Source organism: Cygnus atratus, chromosome 6 (genome assembly GCF_013377495.2).
Source record: "Cygnus atratus isolate AKBS03 ecotype Queensland, Australia chromosome 6, CAtr_DNAZoo_HiC_assembly, whole genome shotgun sequence".
Classification (NCBI taxonomy): Eukaryota; Metazoa; Chordata; class Aves; order Anseriformes; family Anatidae; genus Cygnus; species Cygnus atratus.
Window position 1 is genome coordinate 36308982 of NC_066367.1, and position 17500 is coordinate 36326481.

The 17500-nt window shown below is 40.0% G+C and overlaps 1 protein-coding gene across 46 annotated transcripts in view; it reads right to left on the minus strand.

Moving 5' to 3' along the window:
- GTDC1 (glycosyltransferase like domain containing 1) overlaps positions 1 to 17500 on the minus strand; it is a 182005-nt gene that overhangs the window by 16216 nt on the left and 148289 nt on the right. For all 46 annotated transcript variants that reach the window (XM_035556002.2, XM_035556016.2, XM_050711498.1 and 43 more), the window contains one exon: positions 2248 to 2357. In XM_035556002.2, the coding sequence (XP_035411895.1) occupies positions 2248 to 2357 (110 nt within the window). The remainder of the gene's footprint in view (positions 1 to 2247; positions 2358 to 17500) is intronic.

Sequence of the window (17500 nt, forward strand, 5' to 3'; positions counted from 1 at the left end):
AGGCAGGATGGAAACAAGCAGACTGGATGGAGGAATGGTGAAAAAGCTGGAGAAAGTGCAGCCGAGCTCCTGAGGGAGGTCTGAGTTTGTTTCAGAGCTGGGGGTGCTGAGGTGAGAATGGGAATGAGGTTTGGGGTGTTCGGGGCAGCCTGTCTCTGAAGGCTGTCCTTATGTGCTAGGGTAAGGACCGAGTGTCACTGCTGCCTGTACAGTGGCTTGGATGTCTGGGCTAGCCACGAAGACAAGCACACTGCTCTGCTGCCACCGCTATCTAGCCAAATGTCATCGTCCTTAAAAAAAGTATGCTGAAAATGCAGCTTACATCCTAAGAAAGAATACCAATCACAGAAAACATTATTAAACCCCTACTTGAAAGTGTGCATAAAGATCAGTGATCGGATAGCTAACACGAATTTCATTCCTAAGGGGTGACTTGTGGCTGCCGCTGGGATACTCGCCAGCTTTCACCTCTCCATCACTGGCAGAGACCACACCAGAGTCAATCATCCAAAGCCCTAAGTAAGTCTTACCTCTTGACCCTATTACAGCCTACAAACAAGCTTTAGCATCACTGAAAATAAAATATTTCTTAACTTCCTTCTGGATATTCGTTGTGTACTTCTAACTAGTGAGGTACTGAAAAATTGGGTTTTCAAATAAATGAATGATTACCGAATTATGAAATACATTTCTTTTTTTCTTACCAAAGACTGTAAACATGACACTTGTAATACTGAGGGAATTTGATCCCATAACTGGAGGGAACAGAATTGCTGTGCCAATAATTTATTAAAAAAAAAGTCTGTAAAAAAATCTCTTAAATAGATTTTAAGCAAAGCATGTGCAACAGGTTTTATTGGTACTTGTTAGCAATGACCTGCATATGTCATTTGTATGAATACGGCCCTATCAAATGCATGGTGATGAGACACATTTCACCATGTTGCCCTTTATATAGACTCTATTTATACATGAGAATGAATGAATTGACAAGACAAGAGGTGCGGCATATAGATTTGATATACTGGCATAAATTTAGGATGATCTACATTATTCATAAGTACTGAAGCCACAAATGAGATATGTAACAACATCCAAAATGAGTGTCAATAGAATCTGTTCCCGCAGTGCACCATCATATATTCCTATCTGTCACATATTCCTTAGAAATTTCTCCTTCTAAGAAATCTGGTGCACTCAGTCTGGAAAGCAACGTTGCCTTGGGATCTGCGATAAGACCTGCCTTGAAGAACAGGCTTTCAGAAAACTGCCTAAAAAGAAGTGGACGGAAAGCAGGAAGAATTTCCTACTACCCAATGATGACCTTTTTTTCCAATCCAGCTGTACCACAGTTGGGGACTTGAAAGTTATTTGGATCAGATCAATTTCCTGGTGTCTAAAAGCTGGAAAATCAAAACTAAACCAATTGAAAAATCACAGACCAGCAGGCCACAGATACTACACAACTGACAAAAAAAAAAATTTCAACTGATTCCAAGTCCAATTTTAGAGACTGAGGTGGTAGACAGATACTAGCCTACAATTTGGAAAACATGGATGAGCTAGAACACCAGTTATTCTGGAGTTCACCTGTAGCTAATATCCATTTTCAAAAGGTTTTATTTACTACATGCACACCCACTACAGGATTTGATCGGCCTCTTTACTGCCACAACCTCTCAGACACAAAGCCGCGTCTACCCAGGATAAGCTCTATTTCTTTTTCAATTAAGTAAAACTTTATACTGCGTGGTGGTTGTCAGAAACCAAGAAAAGGAAGGACTGTGCAAAAGAGTGGTAGAAAAATATTAAAGATTAATGACCACTTTCATGCCAGATACAAACCAGAAGCTCTCCACGCAAGTTCTTAACCTTATGTTTGAAAGGGAGCTAAGTGTTTTCACCTGCTAAAATCTCAGTCTGGATTTCAGATGAGTGACCGAGACCTGAAAGATTTTATTTCCTATCTGAATCATCCAATCGTTCACACCTATTTGTAGACTTACATAAATATAGATGTGTTATTGAAACACAACTCATAAACACGGTCTTGCGCCGCCGACTAAAATGAAAAATGTTTGCTGTCTCTAATAATTTTAATTTTGTAATATATCAATATTTACTTTCACAACTACGAAGATATTAAACATGTTCTTTTCACTACTGTAGGAAAATACATACATGAAAATTCCTTCTAGAAATATCTATTTTATGGTAACTTTACATTAAAGAAGAAAAAAAAGGTACCTGGAACGTCAGTGAAACACTCTCCGAGGACGGACACACGAAAAGGTAGTTCTTTCTCTTTCAGTTTCAGCAGCACTTTAAAGAAAGTTTCGGGATCTTTGTCATGTTCCCTTGAAATAAACAGAACTTATCTCAGCATCACTTATGTTTACTTGTGGAATTGTTTTCTGTTTACCAGAACACTATTTATCTTCAGTTCTACTTTGAGGGACTAAAGCTCTTCAGCATAAATTCCCTCTTTATTTATGCAGCATGGTTGAATATTTTCCTCAAGCCAGCACTCAGGATCAAAACTCAGTTTCATCGGATTCTTATATCCCTCCTTGTCCTCAAATGATGTCTTCACTACTTAAATTGCCAACTTTTTACTTTACTCCTTAAATTATGAACTTTTTAAAGTGAGAAGGTCTGAATATCACACCCAGCTGAAGGCAAAATCATGATAAAGAAAGGATAAGGTAGGAAAAAAATATTATTTTTATTTTTTATCTGTCAAAAGATATGTATACCATCTCCATTATAGCTTATCCCCCCCCTTTTTCAGGAGCAATATGCTAATCAAAAACTTTTGCTAGACACTTAGGATTTCCAAAACTGGAATTTTATGAATCCATGTACTAGTGGAAAGCTTCTGATCTGTTTAGTGCTTTAGATCAAGAAGGAAAGAACTAACATGAAGCTTTTTCTACCTTTAGACTTTTAAGGAGGTAACTGGAAGATAAAATAGTGAGTAAGAAACCTGTATTTATTTATAATTTCAGCTGAAGATAATACTAAAGGCTTGTATAGGTATGACAGTCAGTGCCTTGAAACACAAATTTGGTTATTTAAAAAAGGAAAAAACAATTTGCTTGTCTACTGTCTTTACTAGGACAGAATCAATAGTTAAACAGACGCCACAAATGATCTAAATCTCCAAAATTTGGTACATGTTATTAAAGATGAAATGAGAGACTTCCCCCACGCAAAGGTGAATATTGTATCTTGCATTTAATTATTCTGCTTTAAATTATTGTATTTCAGACAGATGTGCACCATATGTCTTTAAAATATTTTGGGCTTATTTATTATTTAGAAAATTCCACTGTTTTCCTTCCTGTATTAAGGGAAAATCTACAGCTCAGCTGCCCTGGTGTCTTTCCTCACAGACTAATTTTCTAGAATGAATCTGTAGGTTTGTCACACCGCTATATGAAAGATTAATAATTATATCAATCAGGAAAGCTGAAGCCAAATGACATCTGCAGCTCTACATGTGTTAATTTCTTATTCAGTCAATATTTTTGGTTTAGGGAATTAAAACAAATTAATCTTATAATTAATGTGACTTTCCTAGGCTGAAAACTTGTCAGGAACCGTGCAGTTCTCAGAATCAGTTGTTTTTTTTAAAAAAAAAGGAAAGCCAGACAATAATTACTTTAAGAAGTTCTGCATCTCCCAGATTTGTTTTGTTCCCAATAATAAAGAGGAATGCAACAGCATAAGCTTCCTAATTTGTTTCACATCTGCGAACCAGGAGTTTTCACGGGGGTTCCAGCAAGCAGGGTGGATAGGAACACTGACTGGGACAGAGAATTTCCTTCAGCTGATAAAAAAATAGTGATAACTGCCCACCGGTTTGCTTGGGCTGAAATAGCCACCTGTTTCTGGCAGGTAAAGTCTGTGCGTTAATGTATTTGCAGCATTTCAGTTGCCTCCAAGTGCTCAGCTGAGAGAGCTGAAGGGGGATTACAACAGATGATTCAGACTTGGCTGGAAGGGAGCGACTATTGGAAATGTGAAAGTTTGCAGGGAGAAAAGCGGTGGTGCTGCGAGTCTGTGTCATGCAGCACCGTGTTTCCTGCTTGCCTCAGTTTCCCTTTGGGGCAGGTTTTTGGTGGTGATCCTGTCGAGCACACCCTGTATGCGATGCCGAGCTACGCCAAGCCCAGCTTCTCATCCCGAGGTGGAACCAAACATCCACGTACGCAGGGAAGTCAGTCCCGACAGACAGAGCCACGACGCTCGCACAGATCCTTCCAAGCTTTTCACAGCCACGCTATCGGCTTCGCAGTCACACAAAGTCCTTCCAGAAAAGGATATGCTTTCCTTCTCCCTTTCCAGAAGAGACCAGGGGTCCCAGAGGCAGCCAAGAGTGGAGGATGCTGTTGGAGCCACATTGTCAAGGAGCTGGCAGGAGAACGTGAAGCCTTGCAGCTCAGAGAAGCCACATAAGCTGCACATATTTAGGAAAACTGATAGGAATTGGAAGTTGCAGCTTTGTTTAATAGGTGGGGAAGAACAGAAGGAAAATTTGGCACCCAGAAGGAATGCTGAAAGGGGAAACGTTTCCTCTGCACTGGAGCCTTTCATATGGGTTTTCTGATGTAGGTGATCCTCCCCTCTGAAAATATTTTACTTTTATATGATACCCAGAGGTTTTAGGGACACATTTTGTGAATCTCATAGCTTTTCTATTTGGGAGGTCATGCCGTCTGAGCTGTCAGTGCCTGCGGCTTTTCCACACCACGGCCATTTTATTTCCAGTCACTTTGTTGAGACCTACAGCAAGCTTCCAGCACGTGCACCTACAGATTGCAATGTATCAACTCACCCGCGAGTTACTAAAGGTGTAGCTGCTCCTGGTAGAAAGGACTAACTAGTACAAGACCAACTCTTCACCGCACCAAAGAGTGCTGCGCTTCTTGGCTGACATGGAGAAAATCATATACAATCCAGTCTGCCTTACTCAGCAACAACTGCTAAACACACCAGATTGTCATAGCAGTGATCGTGGAAAAAGATGAACACAATATGGAATGTCTGTTCTCTAAAGATCTGCTCAAAATGACGTGCACTTTTGGCTGCATCTGTTGCATTTTGGAGCTTTATTAAACAGTATTAATTATATATATGCTCCATTTCCTTAGGAAGAACTGCAAAATTGTATAAAAGGCTGAAATAAAAATACAAAATTTTCTTTTAAGGTATTATGTTTTGGGGAAAATTTAGCTAATTTGATTCTAGGGTCTGGTTTTGCTGTTTAAGTATTTAAAATCCTCTTGTATTTTTACTGGATCTGATATGCATCTGGTACAGGAAGAGTAAGAACTGGGCTGGGTACGAATGCAGTCTAATTTCATCGTAAGAACATGAAAACATCAGAATGACCAAACTCCAGCTGTAAATTGCCACAAAATGGACACGGGCACCATATGCTTCCTCCTTTTACCTAGATTTGCATTGAGAGCATAGCTGTTGGAGATGCTCAATTTCCACATTTAGATACTGCACAGTATATATATATATATTTACCTAGGATTACTCAAGGCTTTTTTAATTTGTGTGTCCCAAACACGTTTCAAGAGAGACACTTTAAGCCTCTCTTAAGAACTGGCTGAGGCTTAGCGGTCCGGGTGTGGGAGCACAGCCCACGGTTCCTCCTGACTTACAGCGACTTCCCCTTGCAATCTGAAACAAAACTTTCCAGACCGTCCACAGGCGAGGAACGGGAGGGTTGCAGTATCAGCAGCATCAGTATTGAGCCTCCATTATCTCTGCTTTAGATTTTCTGTTTATAAAAATGGGTGTGACAGTATTATTTTTTCACCACAGAAGGATGCTGTCAGGATTAATTGATGACTTGACATCCCTCTTTTCAGCCTAAAATGATTAAAAAAGCAACTACAACGATGCTCCACTACACAGTCAATAGCAAAAGTTTTCAAAACCCCCTTCTGCTTTTCAGGGATTTTGTGAATTCAGCCTGAGCCCTTGAGCCTTGCCCTTTGCTGGACTTGGAAGAAGAACACACACAGACCGGCTCACCTGGAGTTATTCCCTTCTGCAGCAGGATGCCTACACCCTGACCAGTGATGGAAAAGACGTGGAAAAAAAATAAAGAAAGAAAGAAATAGCAGAATTTGGTCCTTTATATTATTCTGTGCATATTCATCTCTTAAATTTGAGTGAAATTCAGTAAGAGACCCAGATGGTCTTCTGTGACTTAAGCTTAAATTTTTAAGTGTATGTAAACTTATCACACTTGGTGATAATCCCAGTTATTTAGGATTTGGAGAAAGACACATATAGCTATGCAATTAAAAAGTAGAAGAGTTGTGCAGGAGAGACAGAACTTGCTCAAAGGGGTAAAATGAATGCAGTTTATTTTGGTAAAAAAAAAAAAAGTTTAAAAACTATGATTTATGCAAGTTAATCAATAACAAGAAAGTGCTGAGCCAGGGAGAAAGTCTTAATATTTCAGAAAATACTGCATCAAGGGTATGTAATGCCTGTGATAACAGCGGTCCTGTTGTGCCATCTCCCAAGGTGTGACATATTCTGAAAGGGTTACAAATAAGCTCAGCTAAAAGCAATATTAAAAAGCTTGATCTTAATCTTCTTAAGACATTTAGCATTTGAGTGGTAGATAATTCAAAATTGTGAGTGCACACAGTCACATTTCATTTTTTTACAGTGCCTTAAATCCAAGCAATTCACAACATTTTCTACACAATCCTAAGCAAAGCACCCTGAAAGCCCGGACGGGACGAGCAGCACCGTTTCCAGCTCACCGAGGAGCACCCTATGGCAAGCATCAGTAAGAAATCAGTGGAAAAAGAGCAGCAGCTCCAGCTGCCCCAGCCTGGGTGCATCTCCTTCTGCCTCCTCATTTCATGAAATCACCCGAATGTCAGACAGACACACAGGTGGCATTCAGAAATGGCATTACTAACACAGGTACGAATTTTTCACAAGTTAAACTGGCATTTTATTACTTTTATAGGCTACACACCAACAGCTAAAACACAAATTCATGGCTACCTGCAATTACTGCCAGAAAATGGCTCACAAAAAACAAAACCACTAGAACAGCACTCATTATTTATGGAGTTGGGCATCACTTTTGGAGACAGAGGACTGGCAAGCCAGGACACCCACGGAGGAAAAGGGAGGACAAGGGACATCAGCCCCCAAAAGGCTGCAGCACAGCAGGAAGGTGTGAGGGGCAGGGAAGGAAGTCTGTGAGCACAGAATCAATAATTAAGTTTAAGGAAATGAAGTTTCTAAGACCCAGATCTTAAAGTGGATGACAGCCTCACTGCAGCTGGTCTATCTAGTTTTGGGAAGGTGAAAGAGTGAGGACTGAGTTTGGCAGCAAACAGGCCAGACAAGATAGCAAAAGAACATAAAGAGACAGAACCACGAGAAGAGAAGAAAAATCAAAGAACACAAATGCTCAAGTTGAGAATTTAAAAACGATGGCATGTCCAAACTCAGGGGAGAAAAAGTACATAGTAAAAAGAAAAGAAAAAGGAAAAGGTACATGGTTGGGAAAAATGAAAGAATGCAGAAGAATCAGACTGATGGAAACAGAAGCTGCAGACAGCACTTGAGAGTGTTATCAGTGGTAGAGAAAAGGGCAGAAAAATATCAGTAAAGATATGAATTAGGAAGCAAAAATAAAACTGCATGGTAATTAAAGGAGGAGAACTGAAGAGGAAGAGAAGATAGAGAGGAAAGACACCCAGCAATGTTAGAAGAGAAGCATGGTGCAGTGAGGAGGATGGAGAACAAAAGAAACAAGGATGAGGAGGTAGAAAATCTGTGAAAATCTTTGTTATACTTAAAATTTCTGAAACAATGAAAGAGAAGAAAAGCATGGGCAGAAGAAAAACTGGTGCTGAGAGTCGGGCCCCTCCATCGCATGCAGAGCCAGGAGCTGGAAGGTGCCTTTATCCTAGGAACGTTCTTTGTTTGGGTGATAAAAGCAGGAACTTGAGGTTCTGCACTGCTTTGGCTGATATGGTACAGACTTGGGGAGGGCGATGAAGGATGCCACAGGCTGATAAGAGGACTCACATGACATCAGCCTCCTGTTGACCCTGTATCTGTCCAAGGCATTCTCAAGAAATGAGCAGCAGCACATCAATGAATGGTGCAGTCCTTAAATGCACAACACCAAGCTAGAAATCGGGCTCCATTTCATGTCAAACCTCACCCACAGAAAAATACCAGTGATTTTAACACTGCATTGCACTGCTTACTATAGTACACTTTGACATTCTACATTAAATCTGCAACATGTGAACACAGGTTTATTATAATCCCATAATATTAGACAGTAGCAGTGCCATGGCAAAAAAAAAATAAGCATGGCCTTCAAAACAGAGAATCGCAGAGTTCTGGGCTTTTCCTGACACTGATTTCACTGATTTCCCACGAGACTGCTCTGCCCAGGTTTCCTCATCTGTAAGATAAGGTTTTAGAGGAGCTTTCATTTACAGGAAAGTGGCGAGGATCGGAGTCAGTTAAAGACTTCTGGAGGATAATATTCGTCCTAAAGTACGAGGACTAACGTTACGAGCCTATTCAGCACACCAAATGAAATACATTCAAGTAATTATTTTCATGAAGGGCAGAGGACTTTCCTAAATCAAATGACTTTAATATACATTTTCTATGTTAAGATTTAAAAGAAAAGGGACAGAAAAAATTAAAATTCTAATACCAAATTTCTGGTAACAATGCTCATGATAACTGCAAAAGAGGAAATATTACTGCCAGGAAAGAGCTATTAGAAATGAAACAGGGGAAAAAGAAATAACTATGAAAATGCAAACATGAAGGAAAAGTTAATTGCTTTCCATTTATTCAATTTATCACAGCATTTTTCCATCTTTTTACATTTCCAATATGAGGCAGAGGTACAGTGTAAATATGTAGTTAAGTCCAATGAGTTTCCTTCTTCAGCTGATACGCTTACAAAATGTCTGCTGTAATTGTGCCTCTAAACATTGTCTGGCATCATCAGCATCAAAAGTTACCACGATCTCCAATACCCCCTCAGTTAATAGAAAATGGAGTCAGCTAGAAGCAAAGGTTTTTGCCTAAGTGTCACTGAAAAAAGGAGCCTACAGAATAAATTCTTGCCAAACTGGGAGGTCCTACAAGTAGAAGAAAAGGTTCTAATCCTCACCTGTGCTTGCAAAATACCTGTGCTTGCAAAATACCTGTGCATGCCAAGGAATTCAAAGATGGCAGTATACAGGCAAAGAGCAGCCGAACAGAACCAGCAAAGACAGTGTTTTATTTTCTATTATATCCCATGACGTATTTACAGTGAGGAGTGTGTATTTTACCTTCTGATTTTTTCAAATTGCTGGCCTGAGAAAAATGGGTGGCATTTTGCTTTACGCTGGAAAAGCATTTTCTCCTATCTTGTGTTATCTAGAAGAGATTCATAAAAAAAGAACCTTGGGAGTTTATTGTTTAGATTCTTCTTCTTCTCCCCTCACAATTCATGAAGAAAAAACTCAAAATAAAATATTGTGCATTTTCTAACCAAAGAAACCTCAGGATCAGCATCAGTCATTGAGCCTCCTGCTTATTTCTTAAAGAGAGATTAACCTTTGAAGACAAAGACCGGCGTTTGGTCTCAGTTACTTTGGTGTAAAAATCAATGCACTTTCATTCTGTTGCCTTTTTTCATTTCTTTTGCTCCAAATTAGTGAACCTAGCTTTTCACAAGTGCAGGATTCAAATGAAAACCGTTTCTGTTGAATTTTTAGTGGAATCCAGTAACCGCTACGGACTACCCCCAAATAGTTTCTTGGAGAAAAAATGTACATGAACTTCCTTTTGTGTTGTAAAGGTAACATAACAAATGGTTTCCTGTTGTTGGGAGTCATGGTAGGGCAGATAAAATAATCTGAGTGACCCTGACAGCTCTGATAACCACGCACAGCATATCCTATTGTAATTCAACACGCTATGAAAAATCATGCCATGGTAATAAACGATGGGTATGAATATGATAATAAATGGCTAAGAATTTACTCAGGTGGTTCCTCGGAAGAACAGAAGAATCAAACGTAAATCACTACATAAAAAATACATTACACATTTGCCTGACAATGGCAAACCCACTGTACAAGACCGCCTTGATGCTCTGTTCCTCTCTCATTTTCATGGTGAGCTCACATCACCAAACTACGACTACTTAATACTCCCCCAAATACTCTATCAGGGTCAAAAGTCCTGGTAACTGAGCAATACCGTGAGGGGAGTTAGCACAGGTACCTAAAATAACTCATCCTTTGTGGATTTGTGCAGCTGTCCTCTCCAAGGATGAAGCTCCTAAGCAGGAACTTTCTTGGCACCAAGACCAAGGCCTGAAACTCATTATTCAAAGAGATTAAAACAACTCCAAATCTCACAGCTTTCAGAACAAGGAATGAACTAATTTCATCGAGTCAAGTTTTTGCACAACTGCAAGCAAGAAAAAGCAGAGATTATAGAAGACAAAGGGAGAAAGAAAGGGTGAAAACATGGAGAAGAGGAAAGTGGGGGAGGAAAAGAAGGGAACGAGAGAAGAAAATCAAATAGTTGCAGTGCAGTAAGAAGGAATTAATTAAAAGGAGCTTTGAAGGAAGAAACAGAAGAAACATAATCCCCCATTATTGGTGAAAATAAGGAAGAATGTTAGATCATTGGCTTACGAATGATTTAATTTTTGTTTTTTGGAAGGTATTCGCATGCTTTGGTGATGGGTGCTGCATATTACAAAGGGTGGCATCATCTACTGATTTTGCCTGGGACTTACTACAAAACCCCTTCTGTCCTTGTTTATGATGTTTCCCAGGACTGAAGCTATCTTGGACTGTAGCCTTCCAGAAAAATTCTGCCAAAATTTTTCCAGAACATCCAAAGAACAGGATTTAAAATCCTACCACCCAATGAAACTGCAAAGCACATCTTACATATATTAAATTTCAAAGAAGCCTCTGTTTTAAGTATTCAAGCCTCCTTTTGTTTTAAAGCGAGAACTGAATATTTGAGTGGTTTGATTCTGTGTCAAAGACATGCTCTTTGTTGCCCTTGTGAAGATCTTCCTAAAAATGTAGCCAAGACTCTGCAAAATTTCTTCTGGTGCCTGGTCACTGAGTGGTCCATGTGTCTTGGACACACCTCAGGCCAAAGCCAAGTAAGACCTCTCCTACCTTCCTACCTCCACAGGTCAGGCTGCTGAAACCCAGGCAGGATCCAGCATCTGTGAAGACAGATCTTGTCTTCACTTCCAGTGATTTCTCTGCTGGACTCCGAATAACATTCCTGGAACTTTGCAGAATAAAGAACTGGTTTATATGCATTAAAAATATGAAACTGTGAGAAAATGGGGAAGATTTGGTTAAGAAAACGACAGTGGTAGAAGAGGGGGGATGAAGGGGCAGAAAATGGTAATAGAAGTGTGTGCTGTTCTAGTTTGACTAAAGCCCTCAGAAGTGAACCACAAAAGGCAGTAGAGACAAATAAGATCTGATCAATATGACGAGCTATGCAAAAATAGCATGTCAAAGAAATAGTGAGCTGAGTGAAGACATAAAGGGAAGAGACGAAAAGATGTAACACCAGGTCATTCCACACAGGGAAAAATGTGATAAATTGAGTAAGGAAACCGCTGATAGAGACCAAGAGGGCAACACAGCCAGGCTGGACAACAGCGCTTAGGAGCAAACAGAGACCAACTTGGAAGGGAGGGTGACTGAAACTTCTGGACAGAGAAAAGCTAGGAAACAGGGGGAGAGAAAAACAAGACGCAAATTTGCTGTACAAGCAGAATATAAAGGAGGACATGCCCATGGAGCTGAGCCTGGGAAAGAGGAAAGAAAGAGGTTTGAAGGATAAACACCAAGACAGGTCTGGGAGAATGGGGCAGAAAAAGATTGCTTTGATGGAAATAAGAGGGAGAGTTCAAGCCCCCTTCCTCCAGAGCCATGAAAGGGCTCCTCAGTTCTACCAGTTCACATGCATTTCTGCTAACCAATCTGTTTCACAGTTGCCCAGAGAAGAAAGACACCATAAAATTAATCTCCTATCATGGAAAAGGGGAGAGACAAGCTTACTGGAGCTTTTATGGCAAACTGTGATACACTGACTCCAAAATTAAATAATCTTACATCTTCCAGTCTTACCTTAACTCAAAATCAGTTTTTCAGCCATGGTTGAAACATTTGTTCTAAGAGTCTTCAGAGGACAGCACTAATGTGGCAGTCCTATGAGTGTCTGGGCAGTACAAAGGGAGTGAAGAAGGAAGGTTTCCACCTGCGGTATTTAAGCAGAATCTTCAAGTTATTTCCCTTTTTTTCCTGATACGTAAAAATTCCTTCTCCCTCACCGTCACACCTTCACGTTTGAGCAGCGTGACATGCTAAGCAGCAAGGGCTTCCTTCACATTGCTCTGCAGACCTCTTTGCACCACACTCCTACCCGTGAGGCGCAGCAGCATCGGCAGGAGATCACCTCCGGTGGGTCACACTCAGCACCGTGCCCACCGGCCACCTTGGGGTTTTTCAGTAAATTATTGCTATACTAACCGAGTGAAGATGGCTTTGGAAATAGAAACACATGGCTGTGGGGTACTTCGGAGTGCAAATACATCCCCTGTAGCAGAAAACCACTCAAAGGGCTTGAGTTTTGCTTCTGTTGCAGATAACAGTGCTCTTACAACCTCTTACTGCTCCTACTATGTGCACCCCAGGTAAGATGTTGCTTTAACCATGACTTTACAGGAGTGGAAAAAGGGTTTACACCAAATTTATCTACACATAATGAGGAGCAGAATTGGGCCACAGAGCTTAAATAGAGAAAAGAAAGTACAGTTCTTAGTAGAAGTGAAAGAACTAAATTTATTTGGGGAAGCAGTAAGTAAAAAAAAAAAAGTTTTATTTTAATATGATTATTTTTCAGCCTATTAAGTTCTCCAATATCAGAATGAAGCCTGCTAAAAGTTAGTAAATAAAGGCTTTCAGGAGAGCTTTATTAAATCACTTATGACTGATCAAGTTAAAACTCCCACTCAGATATCTTAATAAAACTTTCAGAGAATATATTTAATTTTACTGGAAACCAGCAGCCCATTACTAACTACAGGAGTGACTGTGCACTACACCACTGAACAGCCTTCTGTAAATAGAATATTTACCAACAACTTGGATTTAGTTCTCTAAAGTTTCGGTTTCTGAAGGTCAAATAACTATGTAACTGCTTAATAAAGAAGCAAAGAAGTACCTCTAAATATCTCCAAGCTCTGATGGGCTTATATTCTGCTCCTTAGGTGAGGTATTAGCAAAGCTTATTTATTTTCATTTCCAAGGCTTTTATTTGCTCATTCCCTTGTGGTAAAGCTGATTTCCATGATGATTCCCTTCTTAATTTTAATACCCTTTTTACTCATCATATAGACATAAGAATTTTCCATAAAATAATGAAACCCTTCCAAAGGAAATGAAGACAACTAGGAGAAGAAAGTAAACTACAGCTTACTTTTTTTTTTCCAATTAATTGATCCACTGTCATATGCATATATGAAAGATTTTTTTTTTAATGAAAGGAAAATAAGGTTAATTAACATAAAACCCATCACTCCTTGAGATGTTGAATTTTGTATTTTATCCATGCTGCCTTAAGTGCCTTGATTTCCCAGTAATGACCTAGTTCTCCTAATGAGTAACATTAACCCCTGGCTGTAGCTGTCCAGGACTTAATTGTCAACTGGAGCTGAAATAGGAGAGTTTGCCGATCAGCAGGTATGCGGTATATTAACTCATGTCATTTCAGACCCTAATAAATAAATCTGTTGCTAAGGCAACAGGAACATCAGCTGTATCACTTTTTTTTTCTTTTTTTCCCCCTTTTGAAAAGAAACTGCCTTTCACACCGAGCTTTTAAAAAAGGAAATTAACTACATGTAACCGTAATTAGAAGAAACATCGTTTCTCATCTAAGAAACATATCTACATTAATGAAAAAAGGCTTTCAAAAAGAGGACTGCTTTCTACTGTGACCAGGGTAACTGAAATTATTTCCCTCAACTGAGGGAATGCAATTTGAAGTACACATCTGAGTGAGAACAGATCACAAAATATTTTTGCTCTTTGTGTTTCCGAGATAGTTCCCCTCTCCTTTATTATACTGCTGATACCAAATGAGCAAAATGCTTCAACTATTAATCAGCAGCCCAGGCAATTGAAAACAGATGAGAAAAAATACCACTCAAAACCTAACACCTTCACTACCCTCTGTGTATCTTCCAGTATGATTGGCAGAAATGCAATCTTTTGGAAAGATAAAAAAATACTCCACTTCCAGCTCATCAGACTTATCAGCTAATGAAAATTTAAGTACATGATTTAAACATAGATGTCATTGCTCCTCGCCGTCCCATGGCGACAGTTACCTGAAACTTGAATGGGAAAAGCAAGAAGAAGCTGGGGCAGAGGCATTGCAGCTGGGCAACACAAATGCACTTCAAAAGGTACCTGCGATTTGGTGCATCGTACTGCAAAAGCTTGTTATTCACTTTCTGCCTCAGTTTCTCCACCTGCAAGATCAGATCCTGAGTACTCCACTACTATATAACAGATTTGAAGTTTTACAGAAAGACCAAGTGTATACAAGTGCAAGTAGTACAAGGAGTCATACTTGATGATCCCTTCCACCTCGGGATATTCTATGATTCTATGAAATATTTTGGTTTTCTCTAATACTTGGGAAGGAATATCTTGGTGCTCCACACCTCTGGGGCCAGTGCATTCCTGAGGTCTCTCAGTGCCTCACAGGTGAATGTCACAGTGCTCACTTAATTCCTGCCACTTTGCCACGGCTTGAAATGTTTGTTACAGACTAAAATTTTCACAGTTGGTAGGGTTCATGTTTAGCATGTGTCTGCCCGACAGTTCTTCTGAAACCCCAGTGATCCACATCTCACTCAGAGACTGGTCAGGAAGGGAACTGAAAAGAAGTCCATAAGGCCACTAATGCTCTTGGAATACTTGCTACAGACTCTGCTCACACTTTAAACATAACAAACTGCTCCTCAAAATTATATCTGGCTTTTAAGCTGAAGGTTACAGAGGTACCTGCAGAGGCATCTTTTTTCCTGCTATCAAAATTAGAGATGCCTTCTCCTCTGGACTATCAACTTATGGCCCTTTGAAAAACCATTTTACAAGACAGAAAAAATAACGCTGTGACGTTCACTATAGGAGGAGAATTTTCACATTTGAGAGGTCTTTATGCTCAAAATTTCTGCACGCTTTCAAAAACAATGATTAAGGAACAGTGCATCTTCCACTGGAAGGGTTCGATATCCCAAATCCACAGCTGTTGGAAGAGGTTTCAAGCTCAGATTTCAGCAATGAATGAACAACTAAAGAAGAACACATACGTCCAAACTCCCCTTTCAGTTAACATTTAAATCTGAACTTCCTGGAGTATTTCATCAACTTTCTTGTTTGCTGCTCAAAAGAAACTAATACCTGCTCTCAAACATAACCCGAGCTTGCATGAAAATGAAGCTGGACTATTTTCTTTTTGCTTTAGGTGGTCAAGAAGTCAGCTTCTACTTAATCAGATCTCTCTACATACACTTTCATGGCAATGTTTCGTTCACCATTTGTCATCTATACTGCACCCTTGGTGAACACAGTTTTCTTTGGGAGTATTAGATAACTTCTCTTACACACTGCTAAAAAGTATCCATTTTAAAACTGTTATTTTACATCCTATGGGCTTTTTATCGTATCTGGTACCTTTTAGTTAAGGCTGTATAAACACTTGCATTTTAGGCCTTTGTTTTCAGTCTGTCTTATCTATCCACCACTTTCACCTTTTTGGATTAAATTTGCCAGAATCAGTTGCTTTTCAAAGATGAGGTTTCCCTCTAGGAACTCACTCCCCATTCAGCACAAATCTAAGCCAATTTCTCTGCTACAGTAAAAGGGGGCAGAAAAACACCAGCCAGCTGAGACTTCCCTGAAACGCAGGATTTTGCAGGAGACATGAGCTGGCATGAGACCTCCCCTTTCTCTGGAAAACATTCAGTTTCTGCCTTCTTTGCATGATGTTGCATGTGTAGCCACCTGGAAAGGAAAGCAGGACCATGGTCCTTTCTTCTACATGCTCTCTGCAGGCTGTTTACAACGTTGGGGATGCCTGTTGAGACCAGAAGTACTAATGGGTACTCAAAGGTGATTTCTAGGTGGACCACTTAGTCTTCTATCTTTTGCTGCCTTTCTATACCTGAATCTTGATGGGATAAACTTTGCTCCAAAATATTCTGCAATGTGAGAGAAATATTTGTGCATAGATCCACTGTGTATTAAAGAAACTATCAAAGAAACTGTTTTCTCAAAAGTCTCTATATTAAATACTTTTGAGTTCTGAATTCCTGTTAGAGCTAAGCACCCTAACTACACAAGTTCAGTATCACACTGCTGAGACGAAGAGTCACAAGGTGCTACTATTAAGAAAATGCCTTTGTAGGCTCCTCTCCTTTGCAGTTTGCAGAGGACTTGTGCTCAGCTCACTGATGAACAGCTGTCACTCCCTGAAGGCAGCATATTGGCTGTGCTACCAGAGATGTGTCCTCTCCAAGGACTTGTTCCTGAGCAAAGGAGACCAGGTCCTGGTGATGGGCAGCCACACGCTAGTGCAGCGATGGGTACACGGTGAGCACAAAACAAGCTTTCCTCCATGGATTCATTTCTTCAGCTCTTTGACTTTAGTGATGCTCTACATTCAAAACAGGCAGCAGGGCACAGTGCTATCTCTGGGCACACCATTTTCCCTTAGACCAGAAATCCGCAGATAATTTTTTGCAATCTAGATTTTTTTCTTCTGAATTTCCTCATCGTGACTTCCACTGTAGTTCCTCGCACTCCTGTATCTCCTTCCCCAAGCTCTTGTCGCACACTGTTACGGACGATGCTAGATAATGGGCTTATCTGATCTTTCACGTGAATTGATAAGGGCTATTTGTTTGTGTGCGTGTGTAAATTCTTGCCGATTCTGTGTGTGATCTTTTATCACACCCATGCAATTAGGGGAAGAAGAATTGATTTCTGACAACTTTCTGCTATCGAGTCTTTAACTGCTGAGATGATACAGCACACACAGGGAAGAAAGAAAAAAGATGAGGCCCTTGAATAAAAGGAAAAACTGCAGGTCTTCTCCATGAAAGAAAGGAGTAAAGGCCCCAGAATCCTATAGTAATAAAATGAGTACGTGTCGTCTGCATGATGTGGCTATGGTTTGGGGCACAGTGGGTTTGCAACTTTGCACATCCACTGTCACACTCAGATGCCAAAAGAGAGGAAGAACAAACTGGCACAGCCCCAGTTACAGCGAAAGCTTTGGCAGGTGCCCGTGGCCTTGCTGGGGGGCAGCAAGAAGGAATAATTTACGCACATAAATGCTCGTGTATATATTTTGT